The following is a 26,712-nucleotide window of genomic DNA, read 5'->3' on the forward strand; positions in this document are numbered from 1 at the left end:
AAAATTAGAACACTAATGCATTGTTGGTGGAGCTGTGAACTGATCCAACCATTCTGGAGAGCAATTTGGAACTATGACCAAAGGGCTATAAAACTGTGCATACCCTTTGACCCAGAAATACCACTATTAGGTCTTTTCCCCAAAGAGATCATAAAAAAGGGGAAAAGATCCACATGTACAAAAATATTCATAGCTGCTCTTGTTGTGGTGGCAAGGAATTGGAAATTGAGGGGATGCCCATCAACTGGGGAATGGCTGAACAAGTTGTGGTATATGAATACAATGGAATACTATTGTGCTGTAAGAAATGATGAGCAGGAAGAGTTCAAAGAAACCTGGAAGGACTTACATGAACTGATGCTGAGTGAGATGAGCAGAACCAGGATAACATTGTACACAGTATCAACAACATTGTGTGTTTATCAACTGTGATAGGCTTGATTCTTCTCAGCAATACAATGGTCCAAGATAGTTCCAAAGGACTCATGATGGAAAATGCTCTCCAAATCCAGGAAAAAAGAACTATGGAATCTAGATGCAGATTGAACCATACTATTTCTATTTTTTTTCTTTTTTGAGGTTTTTCCTTTTTGCTCTGATTCTTCTTTCACGACATGACTAATGCAGAAATATGTTTAATGTGATTGTATATATATAACCTATATCAGATTGCTTACTGTCTTGGGGAGAAGGAAATGAGGAGAGGGAGGGAGAAAAATTTGAAACTAGAAATCTTATAAAAACAAATGTTGAAAACTATCTCTACATGTAATTGGAAAATAATAAAATACTTTTATGAAAAAATAATAAATATGGAATAGTATTTAAAGAAAGAAATTTGCTATATCTTAAAAACCAGGAAACCGTTACTGATGTGGAAGTAATTTTTGAATCAGCATTCTATGTAGTCACATCCATTTTTTAAAAAAAGAAAAGGTAAAAATCAACTCTCAAGGGATAGAAAGGATAATATTGTAATACACAATATGACCTTTTCAAACAAACAACAACTGAAAAATGAGCAACAAATAAAGGTAAAGACATTGACCCTGATCATCACCATGTAATCCAAAAGTTTCATCCACTGAAAATTAGTGCTGCATTGGCATGCCAAAAGAACCCCAAAACTGCCTTAGCCAGCAAATAACCACTTTCCTTGACATGTAGTGAGACTTGCAGCAAAGAAATTCACCACTTTAATGTACAAAATTGCAAAACATTACAGGAGAACATGCCTAAAAATTACTAACAACATTACCTCAGAAAACATAAAATAGCAGTGGAAGGGAAGAGGCATTTGCAGAAAGTTTGGAATGAGACCCAACTAAACCAGGTCACCTAAAACCATGGGAAGATGAAACCGAAAGAGAATAACAAACAGACAGCAAATGGAACAGATTGGCCATCTTGCTTATGACAGTTGATTAGCATCGTCAATGACAATGTGTTATATGAGGAAGTGAATATGGCATTTTAAGAAAATGTAGTTAGGAAGACAAGCCAGACCAGGACAAAAACAGACAGAAGAAATCCATTCTGGAGGCAAAACAATTTTGGTAGAAATGAAGAATCAAATTCTCAAGATCTCAAAGAGAGAAAAGAACATACATTCCCAAACGAATGGGGCGGGGAATCAGGAACAGTATTATTTTCCAAAAAATGTAACTAATAGGACATCAACAGCTAACAACCTCTATGCCCCCCCTCCCCTTTTAAACTTTCTAGTGACTTTCAAATAAATGGGAAATCTGCATTTTAATATCACATTGGGTTTTGAGTACATTTCAATCCAAGGGGAAAAAAAACTGAGATATAGTCATGAATACAAGGTTATATAGATACAGAATGTCCCCCAAAGTCTGAGTATTTTTAGCTACTAAAGGTAACCAAATGTTATTGAACATCTCATTAAATCTCTGGGTTGGGGCATGAATAATGAATTGTGCTGTGTAGATCTTCTCACCTGACAACTTCTCCACATCTTACATCTTCCTTCTGGTGAATGATGACAGCATAAGGTATTTGACTTCCCTCTTCCCGTACAGTCCCATGAACATATATGCCTTTTATATGCATGTTAAAAGCATACTTTAAGAACATATGCAGAATCAACAAGCAAACTTTAGCAAATGCTACTTTACTGCAGAGCATATCTTCACAGTCACATACTAAATAAGGTAGAGAGATCTGATGAACTAGACAGCATTTTTTTTTGTGGGGCAATGAGGGTTAAGTGACTTGCCCAGGGTCACACAGCTAGTGTCAAGTGTCTGAGGCTGGATTTGAACTCAGGTCCTCCTGAATCCAAGGCTAGCACTTTATCCACTGCACCACCTAGCTGCCCCCTAGATAGCATTTTTTAATGATTTAAAGCTACTCTTTGAAAATGATTTATCTTTTTAACACTAATATTTTCTTAGTGATATTATATACCTACAAGTCATGGAACACCACAATCTCAAGAATGAAAATTGTAGGTGAGCCAAAGGCCAGTGAAATGACAAATGATGGGAAAGTAAGCTGCAGTACATTACTAGTGATGACTTGTACACAAGAAGTAGTATCCAAGATATACTCCAGGAAATGTATAATAGGCAAAAGAAGTAGACTCATCTAGCAGGACCCCTAAAGCTAGAATGATCAAGGAATGTTAAGTGAGACAAAAAGGCTTTAATCAGCTGGGGTAGGTATGAGAGGTACATCAAAGAAAGTGCCAGAATACTACTTAGGGTGGACGGAACAAATTTAATAAATGACAGAGAAAAGTCAGAACAACTGATTTTCCATTTGCTTCTGTTCTTTCTTTCACAAATAATATTCAGACTGGAAAGTTTAGAACAAGAGTACTTAATAGAACTGAAACCCAAGATAAGTGAGGAGATGGTTATCTAGCGCCTAGTTACCCTCAATGAGTTCAAGTTACTAAGCCTGGAAGAGATGCATCCCGTGACAAAGAAGTTGTAGACATGCTTTTTTAAGAGATCTTTTTTTTTTTTTAGTGGGGCAATAAGGGTTAAGTGACTTGCCCAGGGTCACACAGCTAGTAAGTGCCAAGTGTCTGAGTCAGAATTCGAACTCAGGTCCTTCTGAATCCAGAGCCAGTGCTTTATCCACTGTGCCACCTAGCTGACCCCTTTTAGAGATCTTAAAAAAAAATGGGGGGCGGCTAGGTGGCACAGTGGATAAAGCACCGGCCCTGGATTCAGGAGTACCTGAGTTCAAATCCGGCCTCAGACACTTGATACTTACTAGCTGTGTGACCCTGGGCAAGTCACTTAACCCCCATTGTCCCGCAAAAAAAAAAAAAAAAAAAAGGAGTATAACAGCTGACATTTATATAGTGTTTTAAGGTTTGCAAAATGTTTTACATATATTATCTTATTTGATCCTCACAGTGACTCTTCAAGGCAGGTGCTATTATTCCCATTTTATAGATGGGGAAACTGAGAATCATAGAGGCTAATACCTTTCTCAAGAAGTTCAGTCTGTGGTTCAGAGTCTTCCTCTCTACCCCAACTCTGGCTCTCATCTGAGGGAACTTGAATATATATTCCTCTTGATATCCCCTCAAATACTCTGCCCTCCAAATTCAACTACTGTAGCCTCATCTTCCACTCCTGCTTAGCCATAAACAATGATGGTCACCTCTTTGTGCTATCACTAGCGAGTGTTCCACTTCAATGATCAAAATCCCCAAAATTCTTTTATCAGATCATAACTTCTTTTAATTCTGCCTTATAAGGCTTACCTTATTCCTTATATGTTACCCCCACTAAACCAATTCTTCTTCCTAATCCTTATACCCATCAGTACCTATCCAGGCTACCATCCCGATCTAACTTCCTTTTCCTCCATTTCCAAATTCACTCCTAAAGTTCAACGCTCTGAGTCCTCTGCTTTTGAATCCCTTGCTACCCTCCCTACCCCCCATCAATATCCAAACCGTACCAAACTCTAGCCTTGAATTATTCCCACTCTCTACCTCCTCCATTTCTACTGACAGGCAGCTGAAAAGAGCGAGAAGAAATTATGAAACTAAGCCAACTGGGTCTCTAAATCTTAGCACTGACTAACTCTCATGCCTCCCTTGCCCTCCCTTCTAACCTCTACCTCCTAAAATCTCTTATTTCTATCAAAACTATACTCAAGAAAGGCATCTTAGATAGAGAACATAGAGAGCTGTTCTCTCAGTGAGGAAGGCTGCAACTAAAATCCCACCTCTGACACATATTCCCTGTGTAGGCCAGACATTTAACCTCTCAGTACCTTGGGCCATTTTCTAAGACCAGGTTACAGAACAGGTGTAGATAGCTCTAGTCCACAACTGTCCCCCACCCCCACCCCTAAACTCCCAAACTCTGCTCAGGCAGCACTTTCTTCATCTCCTAGATTCCCTCCCCCTCCAAATGTACCCTGAATTTATTTTATATATACTTATTCATGGACGTGTTATCTCCCCACAGTGATTATAAGCTCCCTGAGGGCAGGGACCATTTCATTTTTGTCTTTGTGTCTCCAGGCACCTAATACATGCTTGTTGTCTGATTAAATGACCTACCTGAAATTGCACAGCTATCTGAGGCAAAATTCACAAGGAAAGGTCATACCTTTGCTTTGGCAATCAACTCTTCAGTCTCCTTAACTTTTATAACCCAGTCTTTTTTTGTTTGTTTGTTTTGTGAGGCAATTGGGGTAAAGTGACTTGCCCAGGGTCACACAGCTAGCTAGTAAGTGTTAAGTGTCTGAGGCCACATTTGAACTCAGGTCCTCCTGAATCCAGGGCCCTTGCTTTATCCACTGCAGCACCCAACTGCCCCCATAACCCAATCTTCCACTCAAAGCCATGATAATGATGGACAATTGCTTGACCCAATTTTCCTGGAAAAATTCTAAAACATATTATAAAGCAAGTGGTCTGTTGACACTTGGAAACAGAATTGGTTATACCTAACCCCTGCTAACCTTTCTAAGGTTCTTACACTTTACTCCCTTAAATTTTTTTTTGGGGGGGATGGGGTGGGGCAATGAGGGTTAAGTGACTTGCCCAGGGTCACACAACTAGTGTCAAGTGTCTAAGGCCACATTTGAACTCAGATCCTCCTGAATCCAGGGCCACTGTTTTATCCACTGTGCCACCTAGCTGCCCTCTTACACTTTACTCCCTTCCACGTACTCAATAATATAGTGACACTGGCCTCCTAGTTCACCCTCACACATGACACTCAATCTTGGTGCATTTTCACTGGCTGTTCCCCATGTCTGGAATGCTTTCCCTCTCACCCTGGCTTCCCATACTGCCTTTAAGTCCCAGCTAAAAGATGATCTTTTGTAAGAAGACTTTCCTCATTCCCTGTAATGCTCATGACTTCTCTCCAAGATGATCTCAATTTATGTCACACACAGAGAGATATATCTATGTATCTATGTGTGTATATCTGTCTGTCTATCAATATCTTGTTTGTACACAGTTGTTTGTATGCTGTCTCCCCCATTAGACTATAAGCTCTTTGAAGGTAGGGCCTACTTTTGCCTTTCTTTGTATCCCCAGTGCTGAGCACAGAGCCTGGCACACTGTAGGTGCTCCACAAATCCTTGTTGACTTGACATGACTTAGGTAAGACCCAGTCAAAAACAGGTTACTCCACACAAGCATGATTTGCTTTTTACTACAGTTAATAAATTGGTGGTTAGGGCAGCTAGGTGGTGCAGCGGATAAAGCACCGGCCCTGGATTCAGGAAGACCTGAGTTCAAATCCGGCCTCAGACACTTGACACTTACTAGCTGTGTGACCCTGGGCAAGTCACTTAACCCTCATTGCCCTGCAAAACAAACAAATAAATAAATAAATAAAGGAACAAATGAATGAATGCATGAATAAACAAATAAACAAATAAATGAATAAACAAACAACTAAATAAATAAATAAATAAACTGGTGGTTACTGGGAATGCCAAACACATCGCATACCTGGATTTTAATAAAAATTGCTGACGATTTGTCATTATATCTTTATGGAAAAGACAGATAAGATTTCATAGGGGTAGATGTAAGCTCTTTTAATTAGATTCAAAGGCTCAACTGCACAAACACAGGATGCACAAGGCATGACACATCCAAAGTAAATTGCAAGCTCATTATGAGTCAACAATTTTCTATGGTGGAAAAGTTTCAAGTACTGGCCCCATGACAAACTATGTGTCTGTCCTCTCCCTCATCTAGTCTAAGTTCCAAGACCCTGAAGGTTGGCTATCAGATCAAGATTTATTTTAGTCAGAGAAATTTACAAATGCTTTCTATTCAAGGTTTGAAGAGGTTCAGCTCTGTACAATGGAGGCAACGCTGCTAGCACGAAAAGATCTTTGAAGAGCTTAAGTATTAAGTTTTCAGCTCCTAAAACAGCCACACTAATTCCAAGTCATCATATTCTGATGGAGAAGGACATGAGAGTTAGAACATTTCATGTAAAACACAAAGATAGGTGTTTTCAACCTCTACCATTGTCACTTAGTGATTTTTATAGTTTGAAGCAAAACATTTTGAAAACTTACATTTTGGGGAGACAGGATTTGAAGATACTTTAAAAGAGTTTGGATTTGGGGAACTTTTACTTTATTAACAATGATAATAACGACATGGGTTGTTGTTGTTGTCCAAGACTTTTGATTTTATCTAGGTAGGGAAATTACTTCCACTGATGCAGGTCAGCAACTGACTTATAACTTAACAGTATTAAGAAATTTGCCTGAGGGAGCTAAGAAATAAGTGACTTGACCACGGTCACATAGCTAATCTATATCTGAAGAACTGAGAGGTCTTTCTGATTTCAAAAACAGCCCAATATCCAAAAAGTCATATAGCTTCTCAATAATAATCACAGATGATACATTATTTAACTAGATCCCAATAACAACCTCTGGTGAGGTAGGTGCTTCTAATATTGTTTTCTCCACTTTTTTAGATGAGTAAACAAGCTCATAGTGTTGGCCTGCCTATAATCACTTGGTTGGGAAATATTGGAGTTGGGAGGGAACTCAATTTCCTTTAACTTGGAACAGAATTCTGTTTGAATATCTGTTTGAAATTTCCCTTCAGATTTAATTTGAATTAATAATATTTATTAAGCAACAATTTAAATCTATCGCTCTGTTATGAAGCTAAATTCAAATAAAATATATCTTTTTTTTAAATGCTATCTAACATTTAGGAGGCAGCTAGATGGCTCAGTGGATAGAATGCTGGTCCTAGAATCAGGAAGCCCTAGGTTCAAATCTAGTCTCAGACAGTTATTACCTATAAGACCCTAAGCAAGTCACTTAACTCCTGTTTGCCTTAATCCACTGGAGAAGGAAATGACAAAACACTCCAGTATCTTTGCCAAGAAAATCCCAAGGACATTATGGTCTACAGGGTCACAAAGAGTCAGACATGACTGAACAACTCAACAACAAATAGAAAATTTAAAGTTTGTCTATTATCAAAATTATTCCTTGGCTTCAGGCCAAATTTCCTCTAATAAAGTATTCTACATTTTCAAAATAATAACAATAACTCGCATTTTTATAGTATGTTAAGGTTTACAAAACACGTGACTTTGCAAATAGAATGTCACCTTCTTATGGACAGGAACTGTTGCATTTTTGTCTTTTTGTTCCCAGTGCCTATCACAATACCTGGCACTTGTGATTGAGAGCTTGATTAAAATAAAAGACAATCATTTTGAAACAATGGCATTGGTTTAAGTTTTTTAAAAAATGGTTTATTTTTCTTTTATGCCATCTTATGTTGTTATTTTTACACAGACAGGGAAAGTTTACAAAAGAGGAGAAAAGACCACAAAGATAGGGAGGTATTGGTTGAAGATTACAGGAGATAATAGCACTGACTGTAGTTGGTTTTAATTGCAAGTGGGATACAATGTCCATTCTACAACTGATGCACGGTCTCATTTTATTACCGAGGTGCTTTACCTGTCCAAGAATATCACAATTTAATAATAAAGATTTATTACAGGCTAATTTTTAAAAGCAAGACTAAACAAACCTACAAATTTGTCTTGTTAAAAATTTACTTCATGTTTATGAAAGGTGCAGGACAGAACCAGCATACCTTGAGGCAAGACATGCTTTTGGAAATATTTAATACTCTAAATATAGTTTTAGCACATGCTAGTTATTGCACAATTTTGCTAATGGGTTTTAAGTTACTAAAATGGACAACACTAAAGGAGATGAGGTGCTGAGAGACCAATGTGAATTTCCCTAAAACAATTCATTTCTCCCCATTTCACAAGGTTATTGTATAAAAGGACTGTTTCTTTTCATAAATCATCTCCTTCACCAAATTGAAATCCTAAGATCTTTTAAGAACTTTTGAAAATAAAAAAGTATTTACCATCCAATAGAGGGCAGCTAGGTGGTTCAGTGAATTATAGCACCAGGCCTTTAGTTAGGAAGACTCCTCTTTTGTGAGTTCAAATCCAGCTTCAGACACTAGCTGGGTGAATCTGGGCAGGTCACTTAACCCTGCTTGCCTCAGTTTTCTCATCTGTAAAATGAGCTGGAGAAGGAAATGGCAAACCACTCCAGTATCTTTGCCAAGAAACCCCAAATGGGGTCCTGAAGAATTGGATATGACTGAAAAACTGATTGAACAACAAAACAACAAAGAGTTGCTTATGGTGAAAAGTTACATAAGTTGAGTCACGTGCAAGCAATGCAGAAAGAACCAAAACCAGCAACAAAAACCAAAACATAGCCCCTGAGATCTTGCTTCCTTTCTGATAACAAATTTAGATGTTTCTTTGAAAAACAAACTACACTAAAAAGACAGAATCTATTCTTGAAATCTGATTCTGCATGATACAAACAAGCAAGAAAAAAACTTCAAAATCTCACCCTCCAGTTTAAAAAGGTTCTAAGAATCAAGTTTTTCCCCAAAATGGGCATTTTGAAAATGTTTGCCCCAATAATATTTTGATTCACAAAAGCAATTAATCCTTGTCATTGAATTTCTCACTTGAGCTCCTTTTTTTCTTCTTTTTTTTCTTCAGGGCAATGAGGGTTAAGTGACTTGCCCAGGGTCACACAGCTAGTAAGTCTTAAGTGTCTAAGGCTGGATTTGAACTCAGGTCCTCCTGAATCCAGGGCTGGTGCTTTATCCACTGTACCACTTAGCTGCCCCCTTGAGCTTCTTTTAACTCTACACTAATAACACATTTGTTTCTCTGTGGCTAGACCCAAGATTTCAACTGTTGGGAAAACTCCTGGCTAAGAATCTCCATCTACCAATTCAGATGAGCACCAGCTCTACAACTGATCATCACAGAAAGATGCCTGCAGGCCCAGAGAAGTGAAATGATATGCCCAGGATCATGCAACCATCTGTATGTGATATGGAACTCTGGTCTTCTTGATTCTGAGGCCAGCATGTTACCCAGTATTCCAGGGGGCCTCACCAATTTAAAACAAAACCAACCGACCAACCAAAACAATTCTTAAGTTATCTTTAAGCCACAAAAATAACCTTTTAAGTTATCTCTATTATTGTCCTTGGCTTTTAATTCTTCGTATACCATCTGGTTATTTTAATAATCAAAGTGAAACTTTGGTTCCTAGAATACAGCACTGTAAATAATCACGATTTTTACTACAGCAAAAACAAAACACCATCACACTTTCCCTTTTCTATCACACCAAGTGGAAAATTAATGAAAGCTACTATCATTTCTAACTTACAGAGCATAAATCATTTACCCTCATGAGGTAGACAGACATGCATTTCAAAGTCTGAATTATGAATAAAAAATTATCACAATGATTAGAAGAAAGGCAAATTGTAGAGATGGCTGGTTTTTACTGCAATACATACTATAACTCATTTCAAAATCCCAGTTCCAATATGTTTTACACAATTACACTATATAACCTATATTAAATTGCTTACTGTTTTAGGGAAGGGGAGGGAAGGGGAGAGAGGGAAGGAGAAAATTTGGAACTCAAATTTTTTTTAAAAAACGAACACTGAAAATTGTCCTTACATGTAGTTGGAAAAAATAAAATACTATTTAAAAAACCCAGCCAAACTCACAATTCCACTAGTTATTAGCTAGAAAGCTTGTTTTCCTTGTCTATTCACTGCTTCTGAACTTGCCATAAAAAATCTGGTTAATTTCAATGTACCTTCTTCTAATGTAATTGAGCTTATTTTACTGCAGGAATATTTAACTCTTTAATTCCTTTGTTGGTTTTCCAAGTGTTCACTTCTGTTTTCTCCTATATTTGAACTGATTTACCATTTCTGCATTTAGCTGACAATTATTTTTAAAGAATGACAAACCTCCTCAGCTGAGACAAAATCTTGAAGCATCATAAGAGTAGACAATTTTCCAAAAAATATAGTTTAAAGTGTTTTCCTTACCTGATGTATTATGTCAGAACTTGGCGGAACGTTCAGTGTAATTGAATTAAATCCCTCAGCTAAGAAAGACAAGACACAAAACTTGATATAAAGGAATACCAAAATAACTGACATACATTCATCCCTCCTACCAATGGCACTGTCATTGAGCTTGGTCATTATCTTGCCAAACATTCTATTCAAACAAGTGGCACTAGGTCACTGCTCGGTATTTTACTGTTCATGTAGCAAACTAGAGAATACATTCAGACTTGGCTTCTTTAGGACTAGCCCCTAAAGAATCAAAGCAATATAATCTCTGTTTTGTTGTGGTTTCCTTCTGAACACTTAAAAGATAGAAAGGAATTGGGGGAGGGGGGCCAGTTTATAACATCTTCCAAAATTTGCTTCAAGGTGACATGTTCATGAATGGTTTGTGCCACCCATGACTTCTTTCCACAGTATATGTTTTATAACATCAATTAAAAATTAGAATGAGGTTCAGCCAGCTTTTTAACTTGACTCATATAACATGAAGACAATCTTTTCCTGCTACATCATGCAACTGCGGCTGATTGTACATCCTCAAACTATTCTGACTTTTTTTTAAAAGTTGGGAAATATAAAGCAGATTTATACTAATTCTTTACAGGTATAATTTTCCAAAAAGAAAAAGTAAAGGCATTTAACAATTAGACTTTTCACATTTAAGGTTAGATAGGCCCTTATTCATTAAAAAAAAAAAAAAAGCTAGGGATAGGAATTGCGATTTTTATGTTCTCTTTCCTTCATTCCTATTGACCTTTGAACTGTGCCAACAGGAAGCATACATCCTAGCATTTCTCCTACACCTTCTTTCAAAAGGTCCTAGATATGGGAATTGAGGCCTGTTTCTCACAATAGTTGACACTGTAAATTATACAAATCCACAATATTTTCTGTGCATTTTCATGAATTCCTAAATCATTTTTTATAACAGTTTGAGTCTGGCAGCTTTTACGTCAATAAGGCATTTGAAATACTTCACATAAGTTTCTGGTTGTTCATCTTCCCCTTCCTCCCCATTCCCCTCCAATCCCTCCACCCCCCACCCCCAACAAAACCTCAGGCAAAACAAGGAGTGGATCAAACAGGATTCCTACCATGTTGTTCTGCCTTTTGCCATTGTTTCTAATCAATTTGTTTTGACCTAGAAATTAAAGAAGTGCGGTTCATGGAAAGAGTGTGGGTTAAGGGTCTGTGTGCATGCAAAGAGTGCCTATCCTAAGACTGGACTGGTAATTATGAAGATGGAGGGCAAGTCTTATCAGATGCAAATGTAGACTATAGAGCACATGATATTTGTAATAAAGACTTCATTTGGGGACGGCTAAGTGTGGTAGTAGATAAAGGAGTGCTTACTGTGTTTTTTAGAAACCAAGGAAAAATAATATACAGGTGTAATTTTCTAGTATTTAGAAAAAAAAAACTATTGCAACCAACATAGTATTGTGGATAAGGGAGGAATGGACTTGGAACCATGAAGTCATGAGTTCAAATCCTTCCTTTTGACACTTTCTAGCTATACAACTCTATGTCATTTAAATTCCCTCAGTCTCGCTTTCTTCATCTATAAAATGGGGATGATAATAGTGCCTACCTCCCAGGGATATTGTGAAGTAATTTTAAATACACTATAAATTCCTTCAGAGACCCGGCATCAAGACAAATTTTTTAGTGAATGCTATAAAACTATGGCAAGGATACAGGCTAGGCAATAATTTGTTAGGGAAAGTGGATATCATAAAATGTTGAATAATGTAGTTGTACATAACTGAAGGGAACACGTATCTATGCACCTCTGTAGCTCCTAATGTTGTGGGGCTCAGAAAGGAGGCTTCTCCAACCACATGGGACCCACTCTCTCAAATGATGTTTCCATTTATTAAGCCAGCAATTGAAGATTTTCTATCAGTTGCCATGAAAACTGGGAATATGTAAATCAGCTGTTCCCATGAGATGCCAGTGAAAGTATCATATCAATTAACCCGCTGACCTTTTGCTCCAGACTTCATTAAAGTGTCCATGCAACGTTTTCATGTACTTTGTAGAAAAGTTTAGCACACCAGATCAAGTCTGAGTACTACTACCAAAGGAGAAATATTAGCATTTACTCAATGGCAGTGACACAACTTTAAAGAGGGTATGATAAACCTTTTCAACTCATTAGAAATGTTGATCACTGAAAATCCATCAGGTCTATTTTTGACATATATAGTAAAATCATATTAACATGAAGCCCTCTAATTTGGGCTGGGCTACAGACTCCCTTTGTATTATCTATAGAAACAGGGTTTGTTAGGCAAATTAGCCAAAATTACACAGGGTGTGTTTAACTTACTTCTGACAGTAAACTTTTAAAGAAGTTTATTATTTTAACTATATATAAATATATACAGTTACAAGTTACTCATCTATTAATCTCTATTTTGTTAGAACTTAGTGTTAGGACTTGCCAGAACTTGTGACCCACTGACACACTCTTTGAGAAAACTGAGTCATCTCTATGCCTCAATGAGGCATGGAAACATATGAGGGTGAATTTAGTGAAGGTGAAAGTAATTAACCTTCATTTAAAAAAAACACATCTATCTATCGATCTATCTATATTACTAATTCAGTTAGGTCTTTCTACAACCCAATTACTTTGAATTAGTGAACTCTGATTTTAAATGTGAAATAACAATTGATTCTTATTGGTTTAATTTATATAATAAATAAAAGGGACAAGTTAAAACTTTTTAGCAGTAAATTTTCTTAACCTACAGAATTCATTGCTTTCGTAAAGTGATATTTTAAAGGATATAAATCATATAATCTCTTTAAATCAAGTAGGTTAGGGCAAGCAAAAGTTCCAGCATAATAATCCTTTTCATAGTAATGCATATCATTCTAATTGTGAATTATTTCAGATTTTATAAAACTCAAATTCTAGGTGATTCCAGACTTCATTCAAACATAGTAATTACATTCTAAACACCAAGCTTTAGCCTTCAAAACAGGAAATCTTTACATTTGATACAATATCTTTCAAAGAGCCAAACCATGATTTTGCATGTTAAGATCTCTACTCAGAAGTTTGGCTTTTTCTCAGCCAACTCTTTTTTCAACTTGCTTGGTTTTTGCCACATTACAACGAAATCTTGGATTATTACTTATTTTCATGTGTCCTGATCTCTCCCACAATTTTTCTTTTTACAGCACTCCTCATTTTCTTAAATCCATTAAACCTCAGGCTCCTGAGGTTAACTCTGATAAACCAAACTTTTTACTTTTGATATGAGCATTTGGCTATAAACCATCAGGGGTAGATGATCTCCTTGAAGCTGGCTGGGACGGAGCCATTATGCTAGGGTATGGCATGGAGTAGCAAGGAGGTGGGGATGGGGGGGGCGGGGTAGGGGATGGGAGACAATAGGGAAGACACAAAAAATGACTTTTTAAGTGAAACCTTAAAAACTTCTTTGAAATAAATCACACATATGATCATGTTCTCTCTTTATATATATATATATATATATATATATATATATATATATAATCTTTTAAATGAATCATATGGGGCAGCTAGGTGGCACAGTGGATAGAGCACTGGCCCTGGAGTCAGGAGGACCTGAGTGCAAATCCGACCTCAGATACTTACCACTTACTAGCTATGTGACCCTGGGCAAGTCACTTAACCCCAATTGCCTCACCCCCCCCCAAAAAAGAAATGAATCATATATATGTGTATATATATGAGAGATAGGGAAAGAAAGAGGTGGGATCAAATATATGTGATTCATTTCAAAGAAGTTTTGAAATTATATATAATTATATATGTGTATGTATTTTTATCATGGAAAACGAAAGCTGGAAGGGACCTTAAAGATTATTTGGTTTAACACCTTTATTTTGAGGTATTTTCAATTTTTCTTGAGTGGTACTATGAAATGGAGTTAGTCAATACAGGGGAGGGGGGTGGAGTGAGGAATTGCCAAATAGTTTAGAAAATCTGACTCCTCCTGAAAAATCCTCTTAAATATAGGGGGCAATATCTATATCTATAACACCCTCTCTCTCTCTCTCTCTCTCTCTCTCTCTATATATATATATATATATATATATATATATATATACACACACACATATATATCCCACTATATTTAAGATTTTTCAGAACCAAAGCTGAGTGTATATGTATAAATATATATAGAGTATGTATGTATGTATATAGACATGTATATATACATACATACATATATATACACACACACATGTATACTCTCTAAACACACATGCACACACACACACCCTTAGATGCTCCTAGACTTCCTTTTCTGCCACTCTGCTTTCTCCCTGGTACCCCATCTTTTAATTTCCCTCTAATTCAGGTACCTAGTGCTCACATGTTCTCTCTCTTCTCACTAGTATACAAGCCTGGCAATGTGCTCCTTTGCCCTAAGTAAATAACATCATATGTTTAGGGCAGTGGAGGTGGAGAACAAGATTTAATCTTTAATTATGGAAATTCTGACATCAGGAAGTAGATTATACAGACATGATGTCCCCCAAAGTCTTAGTGCTTAAATTATACTAAGACTTTTGAGAACACCGTGTATAAATTCTGTGCTTTATTTTTATCAGATTGGAGGGGAGAGTTTCTCAGAACATATTGCAGTTATTTACGCAGGTAGCAACTACTTTGCTTGTATAAATACAGAAAGTACCTCCTAGTCCTCCAAAGAAGCAGCTTTGAGATAATTTTCTCATATAAGAAAACTGTTGGGGAAACCCAAGTTTGTGGGAATTCCCACTGTTTCCCTGGCAGTGATAGAGCTTAAAATCACCCACTTGGGTAGTACTGAGAGAGGAGAGAAAGGTTTTCTACCTCTGCCACTTCTGCAGAAATTGCAGGTATCTGCAGCTGAATCTGACTGCAGGGAGTTTATCTGACCCCTCCTCTCTCCCTTCCCACAACCATTCCTCCCCCCAAGGGAGACCTCAGATTGAAAGCAAAATTTCTGACTTGGCAATGGCATCAAGTTCAAATGTTCCATATACATGTTCAGGCCTGTGATCTCACAATCGCCTGGCTTGCTTCAATGAAAAAAATCTAACTCTGCAAGCTGCCCTTGAAGTATAAGCAACAGAAAGCAGGCCACGTGATTTCAGTGGTCTTTGCTGTGTATTGGCACAGGAGGTTGAGACTGCATAGGTTCATTAGTTTTAAATGCACAAGTGGAACACTCTATAGTGTGGCACAAGCACACCATAGATGGAATGTCATTCAATTAAGGAATTTATTTGTTTTGATGAAGACAAAATGAGAAATATTTTGGAGATTTTGATGACAAAGAGATATTTGTGTAATAAGTCATATGTCAATTTCTATAGAAACATATGCAAGTACACAATATACTTATGTATGTGTATATATATATGTGCGTATACTGAATACACACACACACACACATAATTGTGACCAGACCTTCAATTTTATTGTAATAGAGAATTATTGATGAGAAAACTCCTTTACTAAAATAGATAAACACCTTCCCTTCAGAGCTCCCTGGAAAGATCAAATGACATGCTTAGAATCATATAGCCAATTACATGTCAAAAGTAAAAATCCAGCTCTTCCTGGCTCTGAGACCATCACTCCTATCCACTATATCATGTTTCTTGCTTATCAAATGAGAGCCATAATTGTTTATGACATATTTTTAAATTCTGAAAAAAAGGATTGTATTTTGGAAGACCTATGGCTCAAAACAGCCATATCGTTTGGCCAAACTTAATTAAATAAAAATAGTTACATTAAAATTAAAATAACTATTATTGTACATACCTTTGGGGAGACCTGTATCTTGAACAGGATATTTTTCTGACTACAACAATAACAAAACAAAAAAGAAGAGGAAGAAAAATTGTATGAATATGAAGAAATTCCTTAATCAGGTCAGATTAAGATAAACTGGAATAATCTGATACAGGAAACAAAAATATTAAATTACAATATTTTAAGCATTTTGCTTAAGGATTTACCAATAGCATCGGTTTATTTAGTACTATCAGTCCCATTTTATAGATGATGAAATGATTGGAACATGTATAACCTATATCAAATTGCTTACTGTCTCAAGGAGAGGGGAGGGGAAAGTGGGTGAGAGAGAGAGAATTTACAACTCAAAACTAAAACAAAATTGTTAAAAATCACTTTAATGTGTAATTGGGGGAAAATAAAATATTAATTTTAAAAAGAAAAAATGAAGGCCCAGACAACGCATGTAATCTGTCTAATGTGACAAGGAGTCAATGTTGGTAGAGCAAATACTCCAAGTTCCTAGCTTGGCTCTGACCACTAAACCACACTTCCTCTCTTCTATACAGTATTATTTTCCATATCTTACTTCCTGTATTTTAAGTATCCACATCTCATTTGAGAGGCATTTGTTTTCCTATTAAGACTGTAATTACACATTTTTCCATTATATCAATAGATACAGAAGGCAATATGGTGGTACAGTAGAAATAGGATACACAGAATGTGAAGTTGGAAGACCTAAATTTGAACCCAGCCTCTGAAGCTTACTATCTGTGTGACCTTAGACAAGTGATTTCCACTTCCTGGAATTCAGTTTCTTCATCTGCAAAATGAGGGGAATGGACTGAATGGCTTCTGAAGTCTCTTCTGGCTCCATGCCTGTAATATTATGATCCTGGTTTGAAGTAGACTGAATTTGGAATCTGTTCTGATCTTGGTTCTGTCACTTACTGTTTTTGTAACCACGGATATACGAATTATTCTAGGGTAATAGGGAGCCACTGGAATTTATTGTACCGGGGGGTGGCCATAATCAGACTTGTGCTTTAGGAAAATTATTCTAGAAGTTCTGAAAAGCTTGGATTGGAGGTGGGAGAAAATTGAGGCTTGGAGACGTCGTGATGGCTGTATGAGTTGAGGGGAAAGACATAGGAGAGAGAACCGTGAAGGCAGATTTAACAAGATTTGGCAAATGAATGGATATGTGGAGTGAATGAGAGTGAGAAGTCAGGGATTAAATAAAGGATGTAAAGTTAGATGACTGGAAGGAAGGTTTGTGGTACCCACAACAGGAGGGAAATTTTGAAGGGGGTATACAAAGATGAGTTCTACTTTGGATGTGTTGAATTTAAAATGTTTATAGGACATCCAGTACAAAATGTACATCAGGCAGTTGGTGATGCAGGGCTGGAGCTCAGAAGAGATACTAGGACTAGATAAAATCTAGTTGTCATCTCCATAAATCTAATTAAGCTGGTGGAAGGTGATGATCATATTAAGTGAAAGAGTATAAAGAGGAAAGATGAGGGCCTTGGCAAACACTCATAGTCAGGGGCATGGTACAGATGATAAACCAACAAATGAGCAATCAGATAGGTAGGAAGAAAACCAAAAGAGAACATGGTCATGAAAACGCAGAGTGGGGAAAGTACCTAGGAGGAGAGGGTCACCAACAATGTCAAATGCTGCAGAGGGTTCAGGAAGAATGAAGACCAAAAAAAAAAATATACCATTAGGCTTGGCAATTAAGAGATTTTGAAGAAAGCAGCTTCAGTTAAGTGATGAAGTCGGAAGCCAGACGGAGAGAGTTGAGCAGAGAAGTGGGAGTAGACAGTCAGTCATTTAACCTCTTGGGCGTGTATCTTTCTTATGAGTGAAATGGAATGTTTGCACTAAATGGGCTCTAAGATCCCCGCCAGCTAGAGATCTCTGATGTCATCTTTTTATTTCTGCGTTCAATTTATTCCATACTGAACAAACATGTGAGTGCCTACTATAGACATACATTCATAGCACCATGTTGAAGAGACAAAGAAGTTTCTATCTAATTAGATAAAGATTTATAATCTGCTGCTAATTATCAGTGCTGCTGGAGAGGAATTATAAAAATAATTATTAAAATAACTCCTTTTTTCCATAACACGCCATATTTATAGTGCTTTAATAGTTACACAGTATTTCCTCACTACCACCTTGTAAGGTAGATAGTGTGAATATTACAATCCTAATGGAGAAAACTGAGACTGGTTAGGTGACTTGTTCAAGGTCACATATTAAGTAAATATAGGAGATTGAAGTCAAACTCAAGTCTAGCACCTATGTTCCTATAACCATTACCCATTCCAAAGAGGTAATATTTTAAAATCCTTATATTTATTTCTGGAACAAGTTTTTATATTTATAAATTAAGAAATTACAATCTTTTCTTTCACGTACTGGCTTACCATGGTCCAAAAATTCAAACCCACCCCACCCCCACCCCGTTGTTAACCTCTTGGTGATTTGTCTGTCTCTGTTCTTAGCTAGGTCAGTTTTCAGGTACTATAACTGAAACCTTTCTCACATAAAAGAAGTTGCCAAAGTTTAGGCCCTCTTAGGTAGCCTTAAAGAACCTACGGTCATCTCCACAACATCATAAGGTAATAGACTCAACTAGAGGAAGGCATGTCAGATGGATCCTCTGTTTGGGTGTTGTGGAAGAACATGGACAAAAACTAGACATGACAAGAAATGATGGATAGGTTGTAATTTACACCAACAGATGAAATGCTCACGTTGATGAGATCACACACTCACTGAAGGATATTTGGAATATAGACATGTCTAACATTCTGGGGATTTAAAACATTTCAGAATAAATAACTGTGATACACTTAGGAGGAACTAAATATCTTCTTGGCTTCCTATCCCAGTCTCTCTCCCAGAAATCCTCACCATCGTTTCATTTCCCTGTTCTTTACTTCATGACTAGAATGGGAAGTATTCTCCCTCAGACTATATATTTCAGCCTAGGTAGAGGTGCCTTTCCTTCTCTGAGCTCCTCCTGTGTCTAGCTCACACATAGTTCCTGAAAGGAAGGCATTATAATAAATGTTTTTCTTTAAGAAGGTCTTTTATCACAGCTAAACCTTGATAGGAGAAGGAAGCTAGTAACCTCACCTCCCACCCCCACACATTGCCTTCTCTTCTAATTCTAGCTAAACTGGAAACAACATGAGACAGTCAGTTGGCGAAATACTAGATTAGAGAAAAATAAAGCAATGGGGGTTTTAAGGGCAAAAATCTGTTTTAAAAATCTACAAGCCTTTTGACTAAGATCAAGTATAGATTTTCCCTCTTTCTAACTTCTGCAAACATCACCACGGGTTTTGAAGTCATTCTTGACTTTTCCTTCTCTTTCATCCTTTAGTGTAATAACTTGACAAATTTTATTGATTCTATTTCTATAATAAGCCTTGCTTCTCTTCTCTTCTCCCTCATATAACCATCATCTTAATTTAGGTCCTCAACAACTCTCTCGTAGATAAATGCAACAGCCTCCTGACCTCCATTGTCTCCCCTCTACAATCCATCCTCTCTGAGGCTGCCAAATAGATCTTCCAAAACCACAGGTCTCACCACATTACTCCTGTGTTCAAGAAACTCCAGTGACTTCCTCTTGCCTCTAGAATAAAATATCAATCCTTCTACTGGGCTTATAAAGCCTTCCACAAGCTGGAGCGAACCTGCTTTTCTAGGGACACCACACAATTGTTTCCTTCACGCATGGCCTGTTCCAACCAAACTGGCCTGCTTCCTGTTCCATGACAGGATTGAAGATCCAGAGCTGGAAGGACCATGTAGTCCAACCCCAACATTTCACAAGTAAAGGAACTGAGGCTCTGAGACAGAAAGGGAAACTGAGGTTCAGAAAGGTAGGGGAGAGGGAAGGAAGGTGAATGATTGAAGTGGTCAAAGATGGTATGCAGGCTGGGTATGGAGGTAAGAGAAGGCAGAATGGGTCAGCTACATAGAGAGACTAGGGATGGGCAGAGGGGAGTCAAGTTGCAATAAAATCAAATAGTAGGTATAGGATAAGTAAAACTGGGAGAGAGGAAAGGTAAGGAGAGGCTTTGTTTGGAAATGGGATTTCAAAGCTGCAGATAGCTATGATGGGATTCCATGAGATGGGGAGGTCTACTATAGGGCAATGTCATGGGAATGAAGTGGGCTGGAGGCTGTGGTATACAAGAATTTTGTGAACTTCAGAACATAAAAGGTCACTGAGAGATAGTGGTAGAGGAATGGTTTGTATAAGATAATGCTCCTCCCACTTCCTGGCCCTGGGAGCCGGGGGACTAGGAGAATGAATGGACTTCAATGGAAGAGGTGCAGAGTATCTAATGTCCTCAGAGGAGAGCCCATTCCAGGTAAAGGAAGGAAGTATAAGGAATTTTGGTTGAAACATCAGAGAATATAGGAGTGTTTGCAACAGATTAGTATTAGAGAAGGCACAGTGAAGATAAACAAACTGGTTGGTAGCAATCTTTGACAGAGATGGGGATTCAGGAAAATGCTGCTAATGACATGCCATATACCTCTATGGTGGAATGACTGGATAGTAGGGAATGAGGAGTTAGTATAATAAGAGGAATATTGGTGGAACATGTTCCATAGGCAGCCCTTAAGTATAAGGATACATGAAGAATTAGCATGTACCAGAATTGTAATAAGGTCTTCTAATTTATAAAGTACTGTATGAGCCAAATCTGATTTCAAAGCATTCCAAGTGACATCACAGACTCTCTTGCTGTACTTGGATTACTGTCTCAAACATAGACATCAGGTGGGGCTTAGAATCCTTTTGTTGTAATAAAAATAGGGACTAGCCCTATAATTTCATTGTTATATGGAATTCTGGATCAGTAAATTCCCTCTACTAATTTAGATTGGAATAACAACAACAACAATTTGTATTATACCTAGCATTTATATAGTTTTAAGGCTTGCAAAAGGTTTTTACATTTATTAAATCATTTGATCTTTTTCTTTTTGTTGTCCAACTCTTTGTGACTCCATTTGAGGTTTTCTTGGCAAAGATACTGGAGTGGTTTGCCATTTCCTTCTCAAGTTCATTTTACAGACAAGAAAACTGAGGCAAATGGGGCTAAGTGATTTGCCCAGGGTCATACAACTAGTGTCTGAGGCCATAATTGAACTCAGGTCTTCTTGATTGCAGGTCAGGCACTCTATCCACTGTGTTACCTAGCTGCCCCATTGTGATACCTGTTGTTGTGGTAGCTGAGTCATTTTAGTTGTGTCTGACTCTCTATGACCTCATATGGGGTGTTCCTGGCAAGGATATTGGAGTGGTTTGCGGTTTCTTCCCCAGCTTATTTTACAAATAAAAAACTGAGGCAAACAAAGTTAAGAGACTTGCCCAGGGTCACGCAGCTAGTATGTATCAGCAGTGAGATTTGAACTCAGGTGTTCTTGACTCCAGGCCAGGCATTCTACCCATTGTGGCACCTAGCTGTCCTTATGTGACACCCACCTGCCTCTTAACAGTCTTAGAGAGTTTCTCAGAGAACTGAAAAGTTAAATGGTTTGTCCAGGATCATAGAGGTAGTATGTTTCACAGGCTTCCCTGGATCTAAGGCTAATTCTCTATCCACATCTGTTGTAAAAGCATTTTTTAAAAGATTAGGTTATATCTTTATAGATTTTAATCTTTTGATTTTTTAAAAAAACATTTCATCTAAATGGATTTTTCCTTAACCTTTAACAAAGTATAAGAAGCACATGTTTAGGAAATAATAGCTCTAAATAACCAGATTTGGTGAGACGCAATCTCAATGAATAAATTGATAAGCATTTATTTATCACTTACTAGGTACCCAGGATAGAAGCATTATGGGGAATACAGAAGATAAATGAGATCTAATAGAGTTAACGATCCATTTGGTTAACCTAACACACATGAATATTCAACTGTGTGTGAGTGATTTTAATCTAAAGAAAGGAAAAGCTTGTTGGAGTTGGGTGACTGATATAGAATGAAAAAGTTTCATGGAGAAGGTGGGATTTGAATAGAACCTAGAATTTTGATAGGTAGGGAGAAGGGAGGAGGCAAAGAGAAGGAAAAGGGGATGCCATAAAATATATGTAAGTAAAGACAGGTAAAGGAGAATGAGCAGAAAGTATATTAAAGACAGGGACGAAACTGGCACACATAGGCTGTGTGTGTGTGTGTGTGTGTGTGTGTGTGTGTGTGTGTGTGTGTGTGCGCGCGTGCGAGAGAGAGAGAGAGAGAGAGAGAGAGAGAGAGAGAGAGAGAGAGAAGTGTAATGGAAAATTAAGCTAGATAGAGGGAGGAAGGGAAAAAATCATGGATAACTTTCAAAAGTAAAGTCTTCCACAGGAATTTAATTAACTTTATCTGCCACTAAAGATTTCTATAGGAAGGAATCAGAATAAAAATCAGATTAGTCTGGTAGAAGTGTGCAGAGTATATTGTATGGATGAGAGACTGATGTGAGGAAGACCAACCAGGAGACTATCATGGTGAGGGTGGAGCAGGTGGTAGCGATGGGAATAAGGAGGGAAAAGGAGATTTGGGATACATTTTTTTTTTCCATTGAGGCAATTGGGGTTAAGTGACTTGCCCAGGGTCACACAGCTAGTAAGTGTTAAGTGTCTGAGGCCGGATTTGAACTCAGGTACTCCTGACTCCAGGGTCGGTGCTCTATCCACTGCGCCATCTAGCTGCCCCTGGGATACATTTTTAAGAAATAACAGGACTGAAAAATTGGATGAAAGTAGGATCAGAGGTACCAAACATGAACACTCATAAGTGAAGCTCAGACCAGATTAAAATGTAACTGAAAAATATTTAACAAAATAAATAAATTGCAACAAAACATAGTTAATGTTATTATGTGGTTTTCTAAATTAATATACAATCAACAGGGTTCCTTGTATGGTTTAGTGGCCCCTGTTTTTATTTAAGTTTGACACCACTGGGTAGGATAACAATAATTCTTCAGAGATGAATCCAAGTTTTCTAGCCTGACAGACTATAAGAATGCCACTGACATTCTTCAGTCTATTTATATTTTTTAAATAAGCAATCATTTTGCAGTCTAATTTTATGATATAAGTAACTAACAAGCAAAATACTATAAGGGATTTGTCTTTAAATACCTTCTAACCCCCAAAATAAAATAATAATATTTCCTTGGATACATCATATGATCAGTATATATTCAACCTCATTTCCTACCCTATACATCTATAATACTAAATAATGAAAATTAATGAGCCTTAGAAATGGCAAGATCCTTAAAATGCATTCTTAATCATCAAGGAAAGATTAAATCATGTTTGCTTGATTTTAGTATTAATTTTACAGTATAATCATTTTTTGAAAATTGTCAATCCATGGGAGCCATATAGTAAACTTGAATTTACAACATATTTAATTAAACAGAGTATCCCACTCTTTAACTAGTACTAATATGTGTTGCATATTACATCCATAGTTAGAAACAAATTAACTTTTTCAAAGGGATTTGTTATGTTACATTTCTCATGCCCACATACTAGAGATAATGTTAGTAAAGTCAAAAGAACATTGGATTTGGAGTCAGAAAACATGCAATTTAAGCTTCCCATCAGCCATATATTAGCTGTGTGACCTTGGGCAAGTTGCTTAACTTTTCCAAGCCTCAATTTCCTTCCTCATTTGTAAAATGGAGATAATTTTATTAAGAATACTTGCCTCGGGGCAGCATTGCCCCACAAAACAAACAAACAAACAAACAAAACAAAACAAAACAAAACAAGAATACTTGCCTCAGAAGATGTTAGGATCAAATGAGAAAATATATGTAAAAAACAACATCAACAAACCTTTGTTACAATTAATCAATCAAAAATATTTAAGCGCATTGTACTGAATGGTAGGGGATACAAAGGCAAAACTGAAGCTGTTCCTGTCTTCAAAGAGTTTATATTCTTGTAAGGCAATGGGGGTTAATTAACTTGCCCAGAGTCACACAGCTAGTAAGTGTCAAGTGTCTGAGGCTGAATTTGAACTCAGGTCCTCCTAAATCCAAGGCCATTGCTCTATCCACTGTGCCACCTAGCTGCCCCTTAGGGTAGGAATTCTTAGCTTGAGATCTGTAAAGCTGTTTAAATTTTATGTAAAAAATAACTATTTTAATATAATTGGTTTTCTTTATAATCCCATATTTTTTTAAAATCTTGTGTATTTAAGAATATTACACTAAAACGAGGTCATAGGCTTTGTAGGACTTCTAAAGGGGTCCATGACACAAAAAAGATTAAGAACTCCTTGTCTAGGTGCTCATTATAGCTGTTCTTCCCTCCCTCCCCATTAAAGTAAATTTGTCTCAGGCAACAGGATTTCTAGATAAATCTCTGTTTATAAGTTTGTGTGTGTGTGTGTGTGTATACACACACACTAGTTAATTATTTCCTGCTTGTGGGCTTAGTTCTAAGTCCTGAGGGGGAAAATGTCTACTATATCACAAAGTATATCCTATTTAGTAAGATGTTTATCTCAGGAAAATATCATTTTAAGATTCCTGATACATTTGGTAAGAACCAAATAATGAGCCAGTAGAAATCAAATGACATATTTCCATTTAAACAAAAATCACGACATACCATTTTAAAAGATAAAGTGCTAGGATCGGTATCTTCTACTGGTTCTCTTGTAGCATGATCTGTAAAAATAAATAAGCATAATGACATTTACTTTCTGATAATGATTTTCAAATTGATGTAGGACTAGTCACATTTTTAAAAAATCATTTCTTTTTTTCCATATGAGAAGCTGCATTACATATTATATAAAGTCTGGTAGATGAAGATTCAAATCTTTCTTCTCACAAGTACAGGCTCTGTGACCTGGGACTAGTCATTGCTAAGTGCTCTAGGCCACTTTCTAAGGCTATACCTTAAGGAGAAGGTGCTACCTGCATGGTAGAGGAAACTTCCTCACCCAGGAATTTACTACACTGATGAAATCACAGGTCTATTCCCTCTTTCATCTCTCTTGAGACCAGAAGAAGAAATAGTTTTAAAATGGATTGAAAAACTATTTTAATGAAAATTTCAAATTCCTTTTATTCAATTTTATTATGCCATTCCTCCTGGCACATTTGGCTAACTGAAGCCTTTTTTTTTTCTGTTAATATTAACCTCAGCTAGTTAAAATCTGACTTGTGGAATTACAGTATTATGGGAAGACTTTTTACATTCCTGAGATGAGACCAAAAAATAGGAAGAAGGAAATATAGCATCTGCAAAAATTTAAGCCCTCTTAAGGGGACTGAGCTATTTTATCTGTGGAAGAATTTCCCGTACACTGAACTTTTGCTTATCTTTGTGATATGTAAATCTTTTCCTCTCAATTAGCTCATTGTGACTTCTTTAAAATGTAGCCTTGTAAGTTTATAAATTGTAGGATTTTTGCAAACTCAATGTTTAAATCTGTAATCTAGTCTGTTTACTAATTTGTCTAAATTAAATTAGTTTGTTCAACCTAAATTGAAAGAAACATGAGATGATGAATCTGTTTGACTAACCAGGGTGACCTTTATGGATATGAAAATTATTATTGTTAAAAAATTATTTCTCTGTCTCTCTGATATGATTTTTCCAAAAAGACTTTGTCAGAAACTCTACTCTTTGTTCAGGATTATCTTTCTACCTCCTAAATCTGTTCTTAAGTATAATAGAATTTATGTTGTTAATCTCTATAATTTCTGCATTATGATAGTTTTATTTGGCAGAAGGAATCTATTACACAAACTCAAAGGGGAAACAGTTTTCCCATAACATTGTTAAGTTAGATAAAAGAAATTTATAAAAAAATAAACTTTAGGATGGGTTGCAGATAAAAATCTGTAAGTCTATGGATAATCAAACATAACCATATATTTTGGGGATATATATACACACATGTAAATATAAATATACATATTGCTGTTTGAAGATAGATTCCATGTTGGATATGAATTTAAATTCTGGTAGATGTGAGTTTGGGCAGCTAGGTAGTGCAGTGGATAGAGTACTGGGCCTGGAATAAGGAGATCTGAGTTCAATCTGGCCTCAAACACTTACTAGTTGTATGACCTTGAGCAAGTCATTTAACCCTGTTTGCCTCAGTTTCCTCATCTGTAAAATGAGCTAGAAAAAGGAAATTGCAAGCCACTCTAGTGTCTCTGCCATGAAAACCCTAAATGAAGTCACAAAGATCTGGGTAAGACTGAAATGACTGAACAACAAAAAATGTGTTTGCTTGGTGCCTCCTTATTCTCTGAAAAAAACCTTTCATCATTCAAAAAATATTTATTAAGATGGTAGATGAAAAGGATTTTATTAGGAACTCTACAAAATTTAAAAAAGAATACATTATCTGCCCTTAAAAAGTTTTCCATTGAGGCAATGGCGGAGGAAAGGC

The 26,712-nt window shown here is 36.8% G+C and overlaps 1 protein-coding gene across 1 annotated transcript in view; it reads right to left on the reverse strand.

Annotated features, from left to right (window-relative positions):
* EDARADD (EDAR associated death domain) overlaps nucleotides 1-26,712 on the reverse strand; it is an 84,705-nt gene that overhangs the window by 37,791 nt on the left and 20,202 nt on the right. The window contains 3 exon segments of the mRNA XM_044005442.1: nucleotides 10,418-10,476; nucleotides 16,266-16,305; nucleotides 24,912-24,970. Of these exon segments, the coding sequence (XP_043861377.1) occupies nucleotides 10,418-10,476; nucleotides 16,266-16,305; nucleotides 24,912-24,970 (158 nt within the window).

This window comes from Dromiciops gliroides, chromosome 4 (assembly GCF_019393635.1).
Source record: "Dromiciops gliroides isolate mDroGli1 chromosome 4, mDroGli1.pri, whole genome shotgun sequence".
Classification (NCBI taxonomy): domain Eukaryota; kingdom Metazoa; phylum Chordata; class Mammalia; order Microbiotheria; family Microbiotheriidae; genus Dromiciops; species Dromiciops gliroides.